The 17,410-nt window shown below is 43.8% G+C and overlaps 1 protein-coding gene across 17 annotated transcripts in view; it reads left to right on the forward strand.

Annotated features, from left to right (window-relative positions):
- FRY (FRY microtubule binding protein) overlaps positions 1-17,410 on the forward strand; it is a 428,089-nt gene that overhangs the window by 367,164 nt on the left and 43,515 nt on the right. For all 17 annotated transcript variants that reach the window (XM_044927339.2, XM_044927345.2, XM_044927344.2 and 14 more), the window contains 9 exons: positions 1,934-2,084; positions 2,637-2,740; positions 3,480-3,665; positions 5,345-5,543; positions 8,345-8,466; positions 12,756-12,943; positions 13,982-14,076; positions 15,270-15,877; positions 17,077-17,174. In XM_044927339.2, the coding sequence (XP_044783274.1) occupies positions 1,934-2,084; positions 2,637-2,740; positions 3,480-3,665; positions 5,345-5,543; positions 8,345-8,466; positions 12,756-12,943; positions 13,982-14,076; positions 15,270-15,877; positions 17,077-17,174 (1,751 nt within the window). The remainder of the gene's footprint in view (positions 1-1,933; positions 2,085-2,636; positions 2,741-3,479; positions 3,666-5,344; positions 5,544-8,344; positions 8,467-12,755; positions 12,944-13,981; positions 14,077-15,269; positions 15,878-17,076; positions 17,175-17,410) is intronic.

A 17,410-nucleotide genomic window follows, 5' to 3' on the forward strand; every position in this document is an offset into this window, starting at 1 on the left:
TCTATCCGGTAGGGCATAAGTACCCTCAGAACTTTGGTAACTCGATCCTGCCTGATGCATTTTTGGTTCTAGCTACCCAGTGATGGGTACAGTCTATGCTTGAGAGAAGCAAAGGTTTGCAGGCTCAGTTCCAAACCTTATGACTGGCTGTATGATATATGTCAGGGGTAGTTATTTTCTGCCTGAATTCCTGAGGGTATGAGCAGGGCTAAGAAGAATGAGAAGGGATCAGGAGAGACCTCATGGCCCAGCGCTTCCTAGTCTGGGTTTATCTAAAAAGAAAGGTGCAGCCTCTTTCAAGTATTTTCTTATTTAAAAAAAAAAAATACCACCTTGGATAAAGTGGACAGGCAAACAGATTCAGACCTAGTCTATAAAGTTGGTGAACAGCATCTGGCATGGTCACGGAACAGCAAAGGAAGGCAAGGTGACTGGGGTGCAATGAGCGGAGGGCACAAAATAGGAAACAAGCCAAGAAACAGGAGGGAGGCCTTGTCAGGCCTTATAGGGCCTGGTGTGAAGTGAATGCTGCATTTCATTTTGAGTGTGAAGGGGAGCCACTGGCCAGTGGTACGCAGAGAAAGGGACTCTGAATGGACTTCTGTTTTCAAAGGATGGCTCTGGGGACTTCCCTGGTGATCTAATGGTTAATTCTTCGCCTTCCAGTGCAGGGGGGTGTGGGTTCAATCCCTGATTGGGGAGCTAAGATCCCACATGCCTCCAGGCCAAAAAAAACCGAAACATAAAACAGAAGTGATATTGTAACAGATTCAATAAAGACTTTAAAAATTGTCTACATTAAAAAAAAAAAAATCTTAAAAAAAGGAGGATGACTGTGGCCGCTCTGCTGAGAATAGACTGAAGAGGGTTAAGCATGGAGACAGGGAGGCGGTAGGAGGCTCTGCCTCCCGGGAGAGATGGCGAGGGCTCAGCCCATAATGGCAGTGATAGAGATGGTGAGAAGTGGTCATCTCTTGGGTTTGTTTAGAGGGAGAGCTTACTGAATATGCAGCTGGTGGCAAGTTACTTAACCTCAGCGTCCCCTCTACAAAATTGGGATAATAGGTACCTATCGTTGGGTTATATTAGGTTATTTATACATGAAATATATAGACCATTGCCTGACATAAAGTAACCTCTCTCTGTTGTTAGTTGCTCAGTCGCATCCGACGCTTTTGCAACCCCATGGACTATAGCCCACCAGGCTCCTCTATTCATGGGATTCTCCAGGCAAGAATACTGCAGTGGGTTGCCATTCCTTCTCCAAAGGGTCTTCCCAACCCAGGGATCAAACCCACATCTCCTGCATTGGCAGGCAGATTCTTTATCACTGAGCCACCAAGGAAGCCCAAGCTGTCTCTCCGTTAGTTCTGACTTTATTATTTTTATTATTACTGTCCCTACCACCATCATCATGGTTATTAGAAATATAAGCAACTATGGCTGATTCATGTTGATGTTTGGCAGAAGCCAACATAATTCTATAAAGCAATTATCCTTCAATTAAAAATAAATTTAAAAAAATATATATATATAAGTGAGAAGTCAGGGAGGATTCCCAGGCTCCCGTCCTGAGTGAACTGAAAATAAGAAATCACGTTTTACTGAGATGGAGGAGACGAGAGAAGGAGTCAGTTGTCACAGTGATGGGAATTCACGTGATGTAGGGTTTTTCTTCTTCTGTATCTATGTTTTCAGTCGGTCTATAATGAATAACTATAAATTAGATATCCAAGAAATAAAGGAATGAAAGAAACTTAATCAAGTAATTCCAGCCCATTTGATCATATAATTTCATACTCACCAAATGGAATGGTTAGGAAGTTATTTTTACAAGCACAAATCTGTAAGTTGCTTTCTAAAAAGGCAAGTTGGGAAAACAAGCAGCTTCTCTCCCTGTAAATGAAGCACATTCGTCTTTCTCAAACTACAGATGACCCAATTTCTCCCTACACCGGCTGGCTTCTGACTATCACAGAGACCAAACAGCCGCAGCCCCTACCCATGCCTTGCACGGGAGGGTGCTGGGCCCCGCTGGTGGACTACCTCCCAGAGACCATCACCCCCCGGGGGCCACTCCACAGGTGAGTAGCACGTGCAGATAGAGGGGAGTGACCGCTTAGCTCTGACTGGATTTTTCTTCCTATGAAAAGAGAAACCTGTTCCATGTCCCATCAGTTGAAATGATGTTTGAAACCAGAGGGAACACAAGCGACTTGAACTGCAGCTCTCAGCATACTGACTGATTTTGGTGAACATTAACCAGTGTGCAAAGCTGCCTTGCAGCCCTTTGAAGTTTCCCTTGACGTGCCCTTAGTGTGGGTGTTCATTCTGGTATGCCTTTTCGATTGTGAGCAGCTAAACGAAAGAACCTTTGTCTTCCGAGTCTCTTCATCCCTCAGCCCTTATTTTCAAGTGACCAGTAGAGTCCCCATTATGTGAATTAGCTCAAGTGAAATTTCTTCTCCTCATGGAGCTCCGTGCTGAATTAGAAGTTAAACTCCATTTTCCTGGAATCAGGGTCTCACCTAATTCTCCAAGGCTGATGAGTTGGACGTGATTGTGCCCCAACGACCTGTCGGTCTGTTTCCGTCCTCTTCGGACATGGCGTTGACGTCATCCCTTTGATTGATTAGGTGCAATGTCGCTGTCATCTTTATGACTGAGATGGTGGTGGACCACAGTGTCCGAGAAGACTGGGCTCTCCACCTCCCGCTGCTGCTCCATGCTGTCTTCTTAGGTAAGCCTGGGACCCAGAGGAATTCTGGCCACTAGAGTCCTACACAAGTCACCCCAGGGAGCTGTCCTTTTACGTGACCATCCTGCTTTTCTGAAATACCTAATATCTTCTCTTTTTCACCATCCTTTCTGTGACATCTCTATAATTCCAGTTGATCAGTCATTGTTTAAAGTTGTCCTGGCACCATAATAGAGAATGGTACCTCATCCATGCTACTTCTGTAGAGATATTCAAAACAAGCTGGACTTCTTTCAGGGGCTTTGGTTCTCCATGATAAATTTAAAGCCTCCAGACACAGTCAGTGCATAGAGAGAAAGAATGTAGAACATGGTCGGCTAAGCACTGAGGTTTTAAAATACCCAAGGTGCAGAGTGAAAAAAATGGAAAGAGGAATCAGCCAGGCAGGGAGACTCAGAGAGAGAGAGATAAAGTTAGAAACCTTTAGTAGCAGGGAAGAGAACATCTCAGGAAAGAGGAATGCTAAGCATGTCAGATGCTACAGAGAGGTCAAGAAAAGTCCGTCTGTCAGCATTTCATAAGAACATTTTTTAAGGAAGAAAACATTTGATTTTCCTAAGCCTGATTTCTTTATGTCTGTAACAAACTAACAAAGGAAACTAAACATTCCTCTAACGTGTTCCTCGTGTTCCTCCCGGGCATCTTGGAATCTTTGCCATCCCTGGAATCTAGACGAGCTGAAGGTTTGTTTATATTAAGAGATTGCACCGTTTCGTTCCAGGTTTGGACCATTACCGGCCCGAAGTCTTTGAACACAGCAAAAAATTGCTTCTTCACCTCCTGATTGCCCTCTCTTGCAACAGCAATTTCCATGCCATTGCTTCTGTGCTCCTGCAGACTCGAGAGATGGGCGAAGCCAAGACTCTAACCGTTCAGCCAGCTTATCAGCCCGAGTACCTCTATACAGGTAACACAAGGAGGAGGGGCCGGGAGCCTGAGACAGAGTCACAAGTCTGAGGGTGCCTGGGGGTGTCCCTGGAGCCCACATCAATGTCTCTGCTTTTACCCTCGCCCCGGCTTTCTAAGGGATAAAATATGTACCATTATGCACAATAAACATGCACTATTTTACTTGATGTTAAATCCTTCTTCATATTTCCAAATATACTTTTTAAATTATTACTGTGATTGCTATTTTCATTAAATATGTTATGAAAAAAATTAATATCCATTGACCGAGAGAGCATGAGTCTGGAACACCCATGGAGGAGAGTGTGCAGAACAGTGACCGCCTGCAGCATTTTGAGAGCAGGTATCACCAAGGCGCCAGACATTTCCCTATGTACCTTGAGACATAATTACATTAAATTAATATACACATTCAGAGTTCTGGGCACATTTATGCAAAACATTGTGTATAACCTACTTATCGCTGTTATCCTCAAAAATAGTATCATGTCATATAGTTAAATCGTCTATTACCCAAGAATAATTTACCTACAGCACAGTTAGGTACAGATGTGTAACAGAGCTAGTCATCAGTCAGTGGATGTGTGAAAGCGTGCACACACAGACACATGCACTCACTTCTTTTGCAGAAAGCGTCAATTAAAACACCAGAGCATCAAATGATTTGGTAAGTGTTAGAAAAAGGCTGATTAAGTGAGCTTAATCAGAAGACTGGGTATTTTGAAGATCTTTGTATCTTAGCACAAAGGGTTCCATGCCATCCTTTTTATGTCCTGCATAGTATCCATGGCACCCCACTCCAGTACTCTTGCCTCGAAAATCCACGGACGGAGGAGCCTGGTAGGCTGTAGTCCATGGGGTCACTAAGAGTCGGACATGACTGAGCGACTTCACTTTCACTTTTCACTTTCATGCACTGGAGAAGGAAATGGCAACCCACTCCAGTGTTCTTGCCTGGAGAATCCCAGGGACGGGGGAGCCTAATGGGCTGCTGTCTATGGAGTCGCACAGAGTCGGACACGACTGAAGCGACTTAGCAGCAGCAGCAGCATAGTATCCATTGAACCACGTATCTTAACTCATATGTTTCTTATCCACACCTGGAGAAATTGTTCTGGTTTGTGTTTGTTTTGCTTCTTGGCCAATATACAAAATGTCTCCATGAGCCCCTAGGCTCATATACCTTGATGTACTTTTAATCAGTATATCTCCAGGATACATTTCTTAGTTTGTAGTTATTGGGTCAAACAAAAGATGGATGTCTTTAAATTTTTTTTATTGATATTGCAAATTGTTCTCCAAGATTGTTGCACTAATTTAAACCTGCAATATTCAAGAGTGTGTGTTGCACACCTACTATTACTAAACTTGTTTGTCTTTACCAGTCTGATAAATAAAAGGTGGTATCTTGGGGGAGAAAAGGGGGGAAAAAAGACAACAAAGTAGAAAATAGCAGAGCACCATCTATTACCAAATCACACTGGTTTACACGGCACTGCAACTATTCCATAAGCAAAGAAAGAGTTCCAGTCTTGTTTAGTCATAGCCATAGTCAAAAATCAAGTGTTTTTTTTTTTTTCCAAAAAATGTAAATAACTGCACACCTCCTGATGCACACCTCCCGACCTCATTCAGTGCCTGCCCTGCACATTCCACCTGGACTTTGTCTCCCACCAGGTGGCTTCGACTTCCTGAGAGAGGACCAGTCATCCCCGGTGCCAGACTCAGGGCTCAGCTCCAGCTCCACTTCATCCAGCATCAGTCTGGGAGGCAGCAGTGGGAACCTCCCACAGATGGCCCAGGAGGTAGAAGATGCGGACGCAGCTGCTGACTCAGATGAGAAGGCAAACAAGCTCATTGAGTTTCTGACGACCAGGTAAGGAAGGAGTCAGGAGATGGGCTGCTGTTTTGGGGTCAGTCTTTTGGAAGAGTGCCATCACTTTAAAACCGCAGATGAAAATTCTAATGAAGTCTCCTCTCTTCTGAATTGCATCTGCTGGCATCTGTGTACGAGGCAGACCCTGGTAGGCGCTGTCTACGACTCCCCTGATGTCACGGTGGAGGAGCAGGGAGATTTCCTGCCTAATGAGCAGGTAGCAGATGCAGGCAGGAGGCAAGCATGACTTTTACCATCTATTAGACCTACCAGCCTCTGGGAGTTTCAAGACTTGGCAGAGAACATCGGTCTGGAAACCCAAAGTATTAGCCATGGTCAACCCAGTAGCAGCTGCAGAGGGGGGACCCCTGTCTGCTCCTCTAGTCCAAAGGGTCACTTATAAATGGAATTCAGGAACCAGAAACAATCAGACGCATGATAGGAAAGGAATCCAACTAATAATAGATCAAAGTTAAGAAAACTGCGAGTGATCCCATTTTTTTCGGATTTTATGGTTTTTTCGAGGAATGATTTAGCTTTTGGTTCAATTCTCATAGTTCAGTTCAGTCATGTCCAATTCTTTGTGACCCCATGAACCACAGCACGCCAGGCCTCCCTGTTCATCACCAACTACCAGAGTCTACCCAAACCCATGTCCATTGAGTTGGTGATGCCATCCAACCATCTCATCCTCTATTGTCCCCTTCTCCTCCTGCCCTCAATCTTTCCCAGCATCAGGGTCTTTTCCAGTGAGTCAGCTCTTTGCATTAGGTGACCAAAGAATTGGAGTTTCAGCTTCAACATCAGTCCTTCCAATGAATATTCAGGACTGATCTCCTTTAGGATGGACTGGTTGGATCTCTTTGCAGTCCAAGGGATTCTCAAGAGTCTTCTCCAATACCACAGTTCAAAAGCATCAATTCTTCGGCACTCAGCTTTCTTTATAGTCCAACTCTCACATCCATACATGACTACTGGAAAAACCATAGCCTTGACTAGATGGACCTTTGTGGACAAAGTAATGTCTCTGCTTTTGAATATGCTATCTAGGTTGGTCATAACTTTCCTTCCAAGGAGTAAGCATCTTTTAATTTCATGGCTGCAATCACCATCTGCAGTGATTTTGGAGCCCAGAAAAATAAAGTCTGACACTGTTTCCACTGTTTCCCCATCTATGTGCCATGAAGCGATGGGACCGGATGCCATGATCTTAGTTTTCTGAATGTTGAGTGTTAAGCCAACTTTTTCACTCTCCTCTTTCACTTTCATCAAGAGGCTCTTTAGTTCTTCACTTTCTGCCATAAGGGTAGTGTCATCTGCATATCTGAGGTGATTGATATTTCTCCTGGCAATCTTGATTCCAGCTTGTGCTTCTTCCAGCCCAGCGTTTCTCATGATGTACTCTGCAGAGAAGTTAAATAAGCAGGGTGACAATATACAGCCTTAACGCACTCCTTTTCCTATTTGGAACCAGTCTGTTGTTCCATGTCCAGTTCTAACTTGTTTCCTGACCTGCATACAGGTTTCTCAAGAGGCATGTCAGGTGGTCTGGTATTCCCATCTCTTTCAGAATTTTCCAGAGTTTGTTGTGATCCACACAGTCAAAGGCTTTGGCATAGTCAGTAAAGGAGAAATAGATGTTTTTCTGTAACTCTCTTGCTTTTTTGATGATCCAGCGGATGTTGGCAATTTGATCTCTGGTTCCTCTGCCTTTTCTAAATCCAGCTTGAACATCTGGGAGTTCATGGTTCACGTATTGCTGAAGCCTGGCTTGGAGAATTTTGAGCATTACTTTACTAGCGTGTGAGATGAGTGCAATTGTGCGGTAGTCTGAGCATTCTTTGGCATTGCCTTTCTTTGGGATTGGAATGAAAACTGACCTTTTCTATTCCTGTGGCCACTGCTGAGTTTTCCAAATTTGCTGGCATATTGAGTGCAAGACTTTCACAGCATCATCTTTCAGGATTTGAAATAGCTCAACTGGAATTCCATCACCTCCACTAGCTTTGTTTGTAGTGATGCATCCTAAGGCCCACTTGACTTCACATTCCAGGATGTCTGGCTCTAGCTGAGTGTTCACACCATCGTGATTATCTGGATCATGAAGATCTTTTTTGTACAGTTCTTCTGTGTATTGTTTCCACCTCTTCTTAATATCTTCTGCTTCTGTTAGCTCAGTTCAATATAGAATTTAACGTGCAGAAAGCTCAGGTAGGGGCTGGTGGTGCCTCCTTACAGCGTATCTCAGAGACCTGACTGGTTTGTGGGGAAGAAAGGCTTTCTCACCGCTCAGCAGCGTCTGTGCTGCGAATGGCGTTCTCTGAGAGTCTCACACATGGATGCCCCCGCTCTTAGCACAGAGGCACCGAGTGGACAGCAGAGGTTGTATCTTCAGTGTGTCCTACAGCGTTTGGCAACTTCACCTACAGTGTGACCCTGATAGAATGTTACCTCTGCACATTCTGAAGTGTATAAAGGGGGTCTGTGTCTAAATCTGTGCTTTATTTGACGTGTTACATCATTTCATTGAAGACAAAGAACCTGTTACATGCTGAATGAACACTGTCCTGGTGAATTGAGAAGTTTTAATTCTGTGAGCAAAACATATGAAAAAGTATGTCTCCATCCAGTTAAGTAGCTCTATTTTGAGTGTGCTCTTAAGCTTTATAAGACTGAAATTTTCCACCAAATTAATAAGTAAATTAAAAAAAAAAGTTTGTTGCCCCTTTGGAGTTAGAACTGTGTATATGGTTGTGCAAAACGATCGTTACATTTTTGACAGTTTGTGTGTTTTGTTGAAGGGCGTTTGGTCCACTTTGGTGCCATGAGGACATCACACCCAAAAATCAGAATTCAAAGAGTGCTGAACAACTCACCAACTTTCTACGTCACGTTGTATCCGTGTTCAGAGATTCCAAATCAGGTACTTCATCCTGTTTCTACAAAGCCCACTTTCAGCATTTTTCTGTAACGGAGCTCATTCTCCCCGTATAGCTACACACTGTGTATGTATTTATGTGTGCACGTGTGTGTGTGTGTGTGTGTAAAATTCTCCATTTGGCAGCAATAGCCAAGGAATCGGAGAAAGCAATGGTACCCCACTCCAGAACCCTTGCCTGGAAAATCCCATGGACGGAGGAGCCTGGTAGGCTGCAGTCCATGGGGTCGCAAAGAGTCAGACACGACTGAGCGACTTCACTTTCACTTTTCACTTTCATGCCTTGGAGAAGGAAATGGCAACCCACTCCAATGTTCTTGCCTGGAGAATCCCAGGGATGGTGGAGCCTGGTGGGCTGCCGTCTCTGGGGTCACACAGAGTCGGATACAACTAAAGTGACTTAGCAGCAGCAGCAGCAGCCACACAATATTTAAGCCCTTAGCTGGATTCCATTCAGATCAGCTTGGGCAGAGCTGATATGTGTGTGAAATTTAAATTTGGTTCCTCAGCCTGATAAACAGCTATCTCTGCCTTTTCTCACTCAGCAGGCTGGCCATAGTAAATATGTCTCACTGGCTCTTCTGGCTGCTCTGATAATTAGCACATTTTACAGTTTGAAACATTCCAGATAAGCCACATATCTTTTCTTTATCAGAGGATACATGCTAAGAAACAAAAAATACTGTTAAACTGAAATGGGAAAGTTGTTCCCAGAATGGAACTGCCATTTCTTGTTTTGAGTTTCCCCTTTGGAATTTCTTTGAAGTATTAAGACTGCTCTTACTGGTATTTCCCCCACTTAAAAGTCATTTCAATAGCCTTGAAGGAGAAATTTTGTGATGCATGTGAACTCTTCATTTGTGTAAAACTCTTGATGGTCTGCTGCTGCTGCTGCTAAGTCGCTTCAGTCGTGTCCGACTCTGCGACCCTATAGACGGCAGCCCACCAGGCTCCTCCATCCACAGGATTCTCTAGGCAAGAATCCTGGAGTGGGTTGCCATCTCCTTCTCCGCTTGATGGTATAAAGATACTAAAAATGAGAAAAAGTATGAATGCCATATATAGCATATTCTCAGAGCATGTTTCAGGCTGCTTAGAACATTCTGGACTTCCCTGGTGGCTCAGACAGTAAAGCATCTGCCCACAATGTGGGAGACCCAGGTTCAATCCCTGGGTCGGGAAGATCCCCTGGAGAAGGAAATGGCAACCCACTCCAGTACTCTTGCCTGGAAAATTCCATGGACGGAGGAGCCTGGTAGGCTACAGTCCATGGGGTTGCAAAGAGTTGGACACAACTGAGCGACTTCACTTTCACTTAGAATATTCTGTGTCTTTCACATCTTTCTCAAGATATTTTTACTCACTACAATTTCCTTGAACGTGGCTGCTTTCTGCCTACTTCCAGTATAGCACAATAAGATGTGTTCCTGGAAACACTTGTATTAGTCAGGGTAACATAGCTGCTGTAGGAAATAAGTCCCAAAGCTCAGAGACCTAACACAAGAGGCTGTTTCTGGATCTCATAACAGTTCAATGTGGACGTTTGGGAGCAGCTTTCCACCTGGTGCTTCAGGGAACCCCCCCATTCTGTGTCTCTGCCCCCCGCTAGGCTCAGGGGTCTCTACTCAACCCTCTGTGTCCAGGGGCAGGTGGAGGAACAGAGTGCGTGGAGGGTCACCCCAGGGGAGTTTGCTTGCTAGCCTTGAGCATGGCATCCAGCGCATCTCCCCGTGTCCCACTGGCCAGAACTCAAGCCCAAGGTCACATCCGACTGTGAGGAGGACTGAGAAATGTGGCTTCATTGTGTAACAGGGAGAAAAGGAAACCTTTTTCTTTTCTCCGTTGTTGCTGTTTGGTCGCTCAGTCGTGTCTGACTCTTTGTGGCCCTGTGGACTTTAGCCCGCCAGGCTCCTCTGTCCATGGGATTCTCCAGGCAAGAATACTGGAGTGGGCTGCCATTTCCTCCTCCAGGGGAATCTTCTCTACCCAGGGATGGAACCCAAATCTCCTGCATTGGCAGTTGGGTTCTTTACCACTGAGCCACCTAGGAAGCCCCTTTCTTTTCTCTGCCACTCATTAAATAGCTTTTCCCAAAGGACATCATCTTAGGGGATTGGGGGTCAGCAATCCTACTAGAATACTTCCAACAGTATGATTTATTTTTTCTTTTTTTTTTTTAAGATTTTTTTGGCCACACTGTGGCATGTGAGATCGTAGGTCCCTAACCAGGAATTGAACTCACACTCCCAGGCAGTGTAAGTGCAGAGTCTTAACCACTGGACCACCAGGGGAGTCCCTCCAACAGTGTGACTTAAAGAAGTTTTTATTCATCGCCATGGGACCTAACTTCCATATATAAAATGGCTTAGATAGAAAAATATGTTTTGAAAAGCAAAACAAAGGTGTAAAAAACGATTTTGAAATATGCATTCATAGGTTGTGAACTACCTATAAGGGTTAAATCTTGTGTTTCCTACCCTGAACGTGCCCAAGTCTGTTTTCCAGGACACTTGGTTGACGCCGCAGGAGCACGGCCTTATTTGGTGTACTACGTGTCCCAGGGCTCAGCCAGCCAGGCAGCAGCACCAGGAACAGCAACACTGAATTTTCCCTCCTGGTCCCTGTTCATGGAACCATCAAATGTGCCCCCAGAGCCTCTCCATCACGGAGGCAGCACAAATCGCTGTTTTTATCAGGTCCACTGACTCGCATAGCCTGATTTTTCTGCACATAAAGAGGTGCAACAAGTGGAGGATTTAATGGCCCAGAATTCAGCCATGGATATTCCCTTACGTTTTCATTTTACTATAATCAGATGGTTTTCTGTTAATGGCCTAGAATTCAGCCATGGGTTTTCCCTTACGTTTTCATTTTATTATGATCAGATGGTTTTCTGAGGGCTGAGATTACCTTCATGCTGTTGGAAGAACACACACTCAGGAGGTGAAAGTTGAACCAATCCCTGCCTTCTTTGCAGCGCCTGCACCTCCACGTCTGCTTGTTTATGGACGATTCTGAAGAACAGGGAGTTTGGCCCAGGCTTTGGTTGTGCTTGCGTACGTGCGTGTGTACGTGCTAAGTCGCTTCAGTTATGTCTGACTCTATGTGACCCTATGGACTATAGCCCACCAGGCTCCTCTGTCCATGGGGTCCTCCAGGCAAGAATACTGGAGTGGGTTGCCATGCCCTCCTCCAGGGCATCTTCCCAGCCCAGGGATCAAACCCATGTCTCTTACGTCTCCTGCATTGGGAGGAGGGTTCTTTATCACTAGTGCCACCTGGCTGGTCAGATCCACTCATCACTTTCCTCTTCATTCACAAGACGTGTGTCTAACAGATTCTCGTATGACAAAGGAGCGAACATATTCTGTGTGAAAAGTGCAGAAGAATGATGCCAAACAGTAGCAGCACAATAACTAATAATACATTTGTAAGCACCAGTGATGTGTCAGACACCACTCTAAGCCCTTTTTAAGTTGATTTTCACAACCACTCTTTGAGGTGGATGCTCTGATTCACAAGGTAAAGACAAGGAAACAGGGTCACAGAGAATAAATTTCTTTCCCAGCGTCCCAAATCTCTCCTTTAAAATCAGGACCATATTGCTCTGAAGCTTTCTACTCCACAAAGCTTGCTCCAAACTCTTTCTATTCCACTGTGCCCCTTTAAGATTGATTCAGATTTGGTTTTAATTTTTTGTTTTATTGAAGTATAGTTGCTCTACAATATTGTGTTAAGGTGAACATTTCTACTGTATAGCGAAGAGAACCAGCCTTATATATACACATATCCCCTTTTTTGGATTTCCTTCCCATTCAGGTCACCACTGACCACTGAGTAGAGTTCCCTGCGCTATACAGCCGGTTCTCATTCATTATAGGAATTCCCAGATGGTGCTAGTGGTAAAGAACCCGCCTGTCAATGCAGGAGACGTAAGAGATGCCAGTTGGATACGGTCGGAAAGATTCCCTGGAGGAGGAAATGGCAACCCACTCCAGTATTCTTGCCTGGAGAATCCCATGGACAGAGGAGCCTGGCTGGATGCAGTCCATGGTGTCGCAAAAGCGCTGGACACGACTGAAGCAACTTAACACACAAGCATTAGCTGTCTGTTTTATACATAGCAGTGTCTGTCAGTCCCAATCACAGGGTTCATTTTTAAGTGAGTACCACCAGGAGGGGGCGCTGTGCAGCCAGCCTGTTGTAAGCGCGCAGATGGCTGGGGGCCTCGGTTAGCAGCTGAGCGCTGACCTGCTCCCGCCCCTGTGCCCTAGGTTTCCACCTGGAGCAGCACCTGAGTGAAGTGGCGCTGCAGACGGCCCTCGCCAGCTCCTCCCGGCACTATGCCGGCCGGTCCTTCCAGATATTCCGGGCCCTCAAACAACCTCTGTCAGCACACGCCTTGTCGGACCTCCTCTCCAGGCTGGTGGAGGTGATTGGCGAGCACGGAGATGAGATTCAGGTACAGAAGGAAAGCAGGGGCAGTCACCCTTCTCTCAGTGCAGAGATGAGGAGTTAATGACTTTCTTTGAACTTTCTTCCTCCTGCCAATTATCCCAGCTGTTCAGACATGTATAATTTATTTAAAAATTGCAGAGGTTGACTTTTGTTTTTATAAATATCTCTCCAGAGGGGGTGCTGTTCTAGAAATTCAGTGGGCACTTATATTGAGCCAGTAACTGAAATCCTTTGGCGACTCTTTGTTTTTAGTGATTTTGTTTGGTGGGGCCTGGGGGAGGTATTTTGTCTTGTTTTTGTCCTTTTACTAACAACCTGAGATGCAGTTGTGCAGCCTCCTCACCCAGAGAAGGGGGGTAGGGTGCTACTGTGTCTGTGCAGAGCACCACTCCTGTCTGTATGGCTGGCCTTCCATAAACTGAGAAAAGCTAAAGAAACAGTGGGCAGAGTAGATGCCACAAGAGGACCCTGTGGACTGTGGAACCCGGAGACTGGAGAGCTGAACAGGTGGAAAGCCAGGGGCATTACAAGCTCTGTAGCTGAGGGAAGGCCTTCTTTTCCATCAGAAATGTTCTGCATCTCAGAGGGCTGTACACCTGGAGACTTCGGCTTCTTTTCCTCCTCTGGCCATTGGAAGCACACTTTAAAATGCCCGAGTCACAGCCCTTCTCATCCTTCATCTCTTAATCTCTGGCTTTCAGATGTTGCCATTCTGTGTTTCAAATGCCCACCATCCCCCCCAGCAAGGGGCCACGCTTGCCCACTGTAGCCTTACCCCTCCCTGTTGGGTTTTGAATGAGACTGATCTGTTGAAAACCTCACATCTAGGGAGAGAAATCATCACGATTACCTGCTAACTCCTAAGCCATCTGAGTTTCCCAAGTAGCCCTTAAAATTTCTTTGTAAATTAAAGTAGCCATGACTGTCCAGCTTTCAAAGATGGTATCAGTATTTGAATAAAGTTTGTATCCATTAAATTGATCTTCAAGGTGCTAGCAGTAATTGTAAGTGGCACAGAATGTTGTCTTTGTGTGTCTGGCAGGGTTATGTCATGGAAGCCCTTCTTACCTTGGAAGCTGCCGTGGACAACTTGTCTGACTGCTTGAAGAACACTGATCTCTTAACTGTACTATCTCGGTGAGCATCAGCTGAACAATATTTTAAAATCAGATACACTGTACCAAATATTTTGGAGAAGCCTGGACTTTGGGCAAAGTCTAAAGAACAAATCTAGTTTTTTGAAGTCTGTTTGTGACCCGAGAAAGTATGTATGACATTTCCTTCAGTTAAAAAAAAAAAAAAGGAAATTACAACAGACACATATATACACAGGAAGTTAGACAATGTGTTACTTCTAACTAATACAAATATTAGCTTTTTTAAATTTCCTATTTCTATGAGTATTTTTTCATATTTTATATAATTATCCTATTTATCACATTTTATAGAAACAAACTAAGCATTCTTTTTTAAATGCATATATACAAGACTTATCTGATCCATCACCATAAAAACATTTGAAATAAATGTTGATTTTACTTGAAGAAATTTCTACCTTAGGATCTTTCTTTTTTAGTTTTTAATTCCCTTTGTTCCTGTCAATGTTTAATAACCCATTTTAAATCATTCACAGTTGCATATTCTGTTTGGAAAATTAAGCTCATCTTGCTTGAAATTGAATCAGTAATGTTATAGCAGGTTGGGCCTTGTTTCATTTTTAAGGTGAACATTTTTATAAGAGGTAATTTTAGTGTAATTACTAACATCATATATATTTATCTGTATAAACCCACAGGTTAATCTATATCAGTAAAAATTCAGCAACAATGTTGATAGGAATAGACTTAGAAATCATTTTTCATAAATTTTATAAATACAAAAATTGACCTTTAACACAAGCATTTACATTTTTCTTTCTAGATATTTCTGTATCTGTTCCTTTTATCAGTTAATAGAGTATTAACATTTATACCTATTAGATACATTTTATTTCATAATTATTCTCACCTAAATTCAAACAAAAATTAAATGAATCATCAGTAAACTTTAGAGCCAACTGCTTATTTCTTTAACTTTTCAATAAGTTAAAGTCAGTATTTGGTTTTGTTGTTTTGTTAGTGAGGATTGTTCTGGTTAAGTTTGGTTTTTTATAGCATTATGTTTAAGAATAAGGAAACATATTCCTTTTCATTTAAGAATGTGGAAAAAAATGATTAGAAAGTAATATTTCCAAGGAATGATTTCCCCACTTTGTTGATGGATCTTAAAAGGACTAGCCTTTCACTGAAATGCACTGGATTCCTACTGACCTCTTTAATTCTTATACCCAGCTCTTCATCACCAGACTTAAGCTCTAACGCTAAGCTGACGGCAAGCAGAAAGAGCACAGGACAACTCAACGTGAACCCTGGGGCAGCCAGTGGCAACACAGCAGCCGCAGAACGCAGCCGGCATCAAAGGAGCTTCTCTGTGCCCAAGAAGTTCGGTGTTGTCGACCGGTCCTCAGACCCACCTCGGAGTGCCACCCTGGACAGAATTCAGGCCTGTACCCAACAAGGCCTCTCCTCGAAAACCAGAAGCTCGTCCTCCTTGAAGGACAGCCTCACCGACCCATCTCACATAAACCATCCAACCAACCTGTTGGCCACCATCTTTTGGGTCACGGTGGCTTTGATGGAATCCGATTTTGAGTTTGAATACCTAATGGCCCTGAGGCTGTTGAACAGACTGCTGGCTCACATGCCACTTGATAAAGCTGAGAACCGAGAAAAACTAGAGAAACTCCAGGCGCAGCTCAAGTGGGCAGACTTTTCGGGGTTGCAGCAGCTGCTGCTGAAGGGGTTCACCTCCCTCACCACCACCGACCTTACCTTGCAGCTGTTCAGCTTGCTGACTCCAGTGTCCAAAGTATCCATGGTGGACTCGTCTCAAGCCATTGGTAAAGCTCACACTCTTAAGTTCTGGTCACGGTGGAACGTGTGTTTAGTGTAATAAGATAATGTGGGCTTAGTGCTTTTAATGATTGTGTTTAAAAATGGTTCTTTGGGAATAGTTTATTTTTTCTTTTAAAATTTGTATAGAAGTGTTTCTTTAATTTTTTTAAATTTATTTTTTAATGTGCTGGGTCTTTGCTGCAAGCAGGCTTTCTCCAGTTGTGGCAAGTGGGGGCTCCTCTTCATTGTGGTGGCTTCTCTTGTTGCGGAGCTCGGGCTCAAGGGTGCGTGAGCTTCAGCAGTTGCAGCACGTCAGCTGAGTAGTTGCTGCTCCCAGGCTCTAGAGCGCAGGCTCAATAGTTGTGGTGCATGGGCTTAGTTGCTCTGCAGCACGTGGCATCTTCTTGGACCAGGGATCGAACTTGGGTCTCCTACATTGGCAGGAGGATTCTCCACCACTGAGCCACTAGGGAAGCCCTGTATAAGTCTTAACTATGTATATTGTAGATGTTTTTAAGGCAGTCGCATAAAAGGGGCAAGAATAATACATGAGATTTTTCTTTCTGCTTTCCAGATCACATTGCAGACAGTGCTAGTTTATTCCATTGCTCTTATACAGACATTTTCTCTTTTTTCTTAACTCTTAAATCTTTTATTTTTCTGAGCCTTTGTTTTCCTCTTGAAAATTCCCTTGGTTCCCTGTTGTTTTGAATTAAATCAGCAAACCAGATTTTTAATACCATGGCATGTGGCCCACAATTCTTTCCAGGAAGCCAAAGCTTAATACAGTAGAACTAAGCTGCTCCTCATCATTTCAAAGAATCTTTCTGATAATGTAAATTGATTGGCCTGTGTCTTTTCAAACAAGTTTTCCTTGAAATACATTTTTTTGATAAAAACTTCAAACTAGTGCTTCAGTTCATTTTAATCCGCTTTTTAAAATCTATGCCAACAATCATTTTTATTTGCAGCAGTCGATAGCATGACAGCCCTGTACCTGAAAACCACAAATCGACTTCAGTGCCTGCTTTGAACGGACGCCCTTGTGGTTGTACATTTATCATGGATTTTATGTTAGATCAAAGTTACTTCAAAAGGCTGCTTTTGCATCTCCTCGGAATAAAATCTGTAATAGGCCTTCATGCTGTTAATGGCTCAAATGCACCATATTCACATATCTCCATTTGTATCTTCTCTAATCCAGGGTTTCCACTGAATGTCTTGTGTCTTCTGCCCCAGCTGATACAGCATTTTGAAAACCCCAACCAGTTCTGTAAGGATGTAGCTGAGAGAATCGCTCAGGTATGCCTTAAGGCTTCACCCTCAGGCAGATCCAAGACCCGATGTTGGACAGCGGTTACCAGGCCCGGGGTGATAACGTTTCATAAACCTGAAGATACTAACTGATATCACTAGTAATTCACGTTTCTGGGCGGCTGATTCACATGGTCATTATTGAGAAAATAAGTGGGAAAAAATTGGTGAAAATTAAATGACTAAGTATTCTGCAGCTGCCCCAAAAAATGTATCCATCAGTT

The sequence above is a fragment of the Bubalus bubalis genome, chromosome 13 (assembly GCF_019923935.1).
Source record: "Bubalus bubalis isolate 160015118507 breed Murrah chromosome 13, NDDB_SH_1, whole genome shotgun sequence".
Lineage (NCBI taxonomy): Eukaryota > Metazoa > Chordata > Mammalia > Artiodactyla > Bovidae > Bubalus > Bubalus bubalis.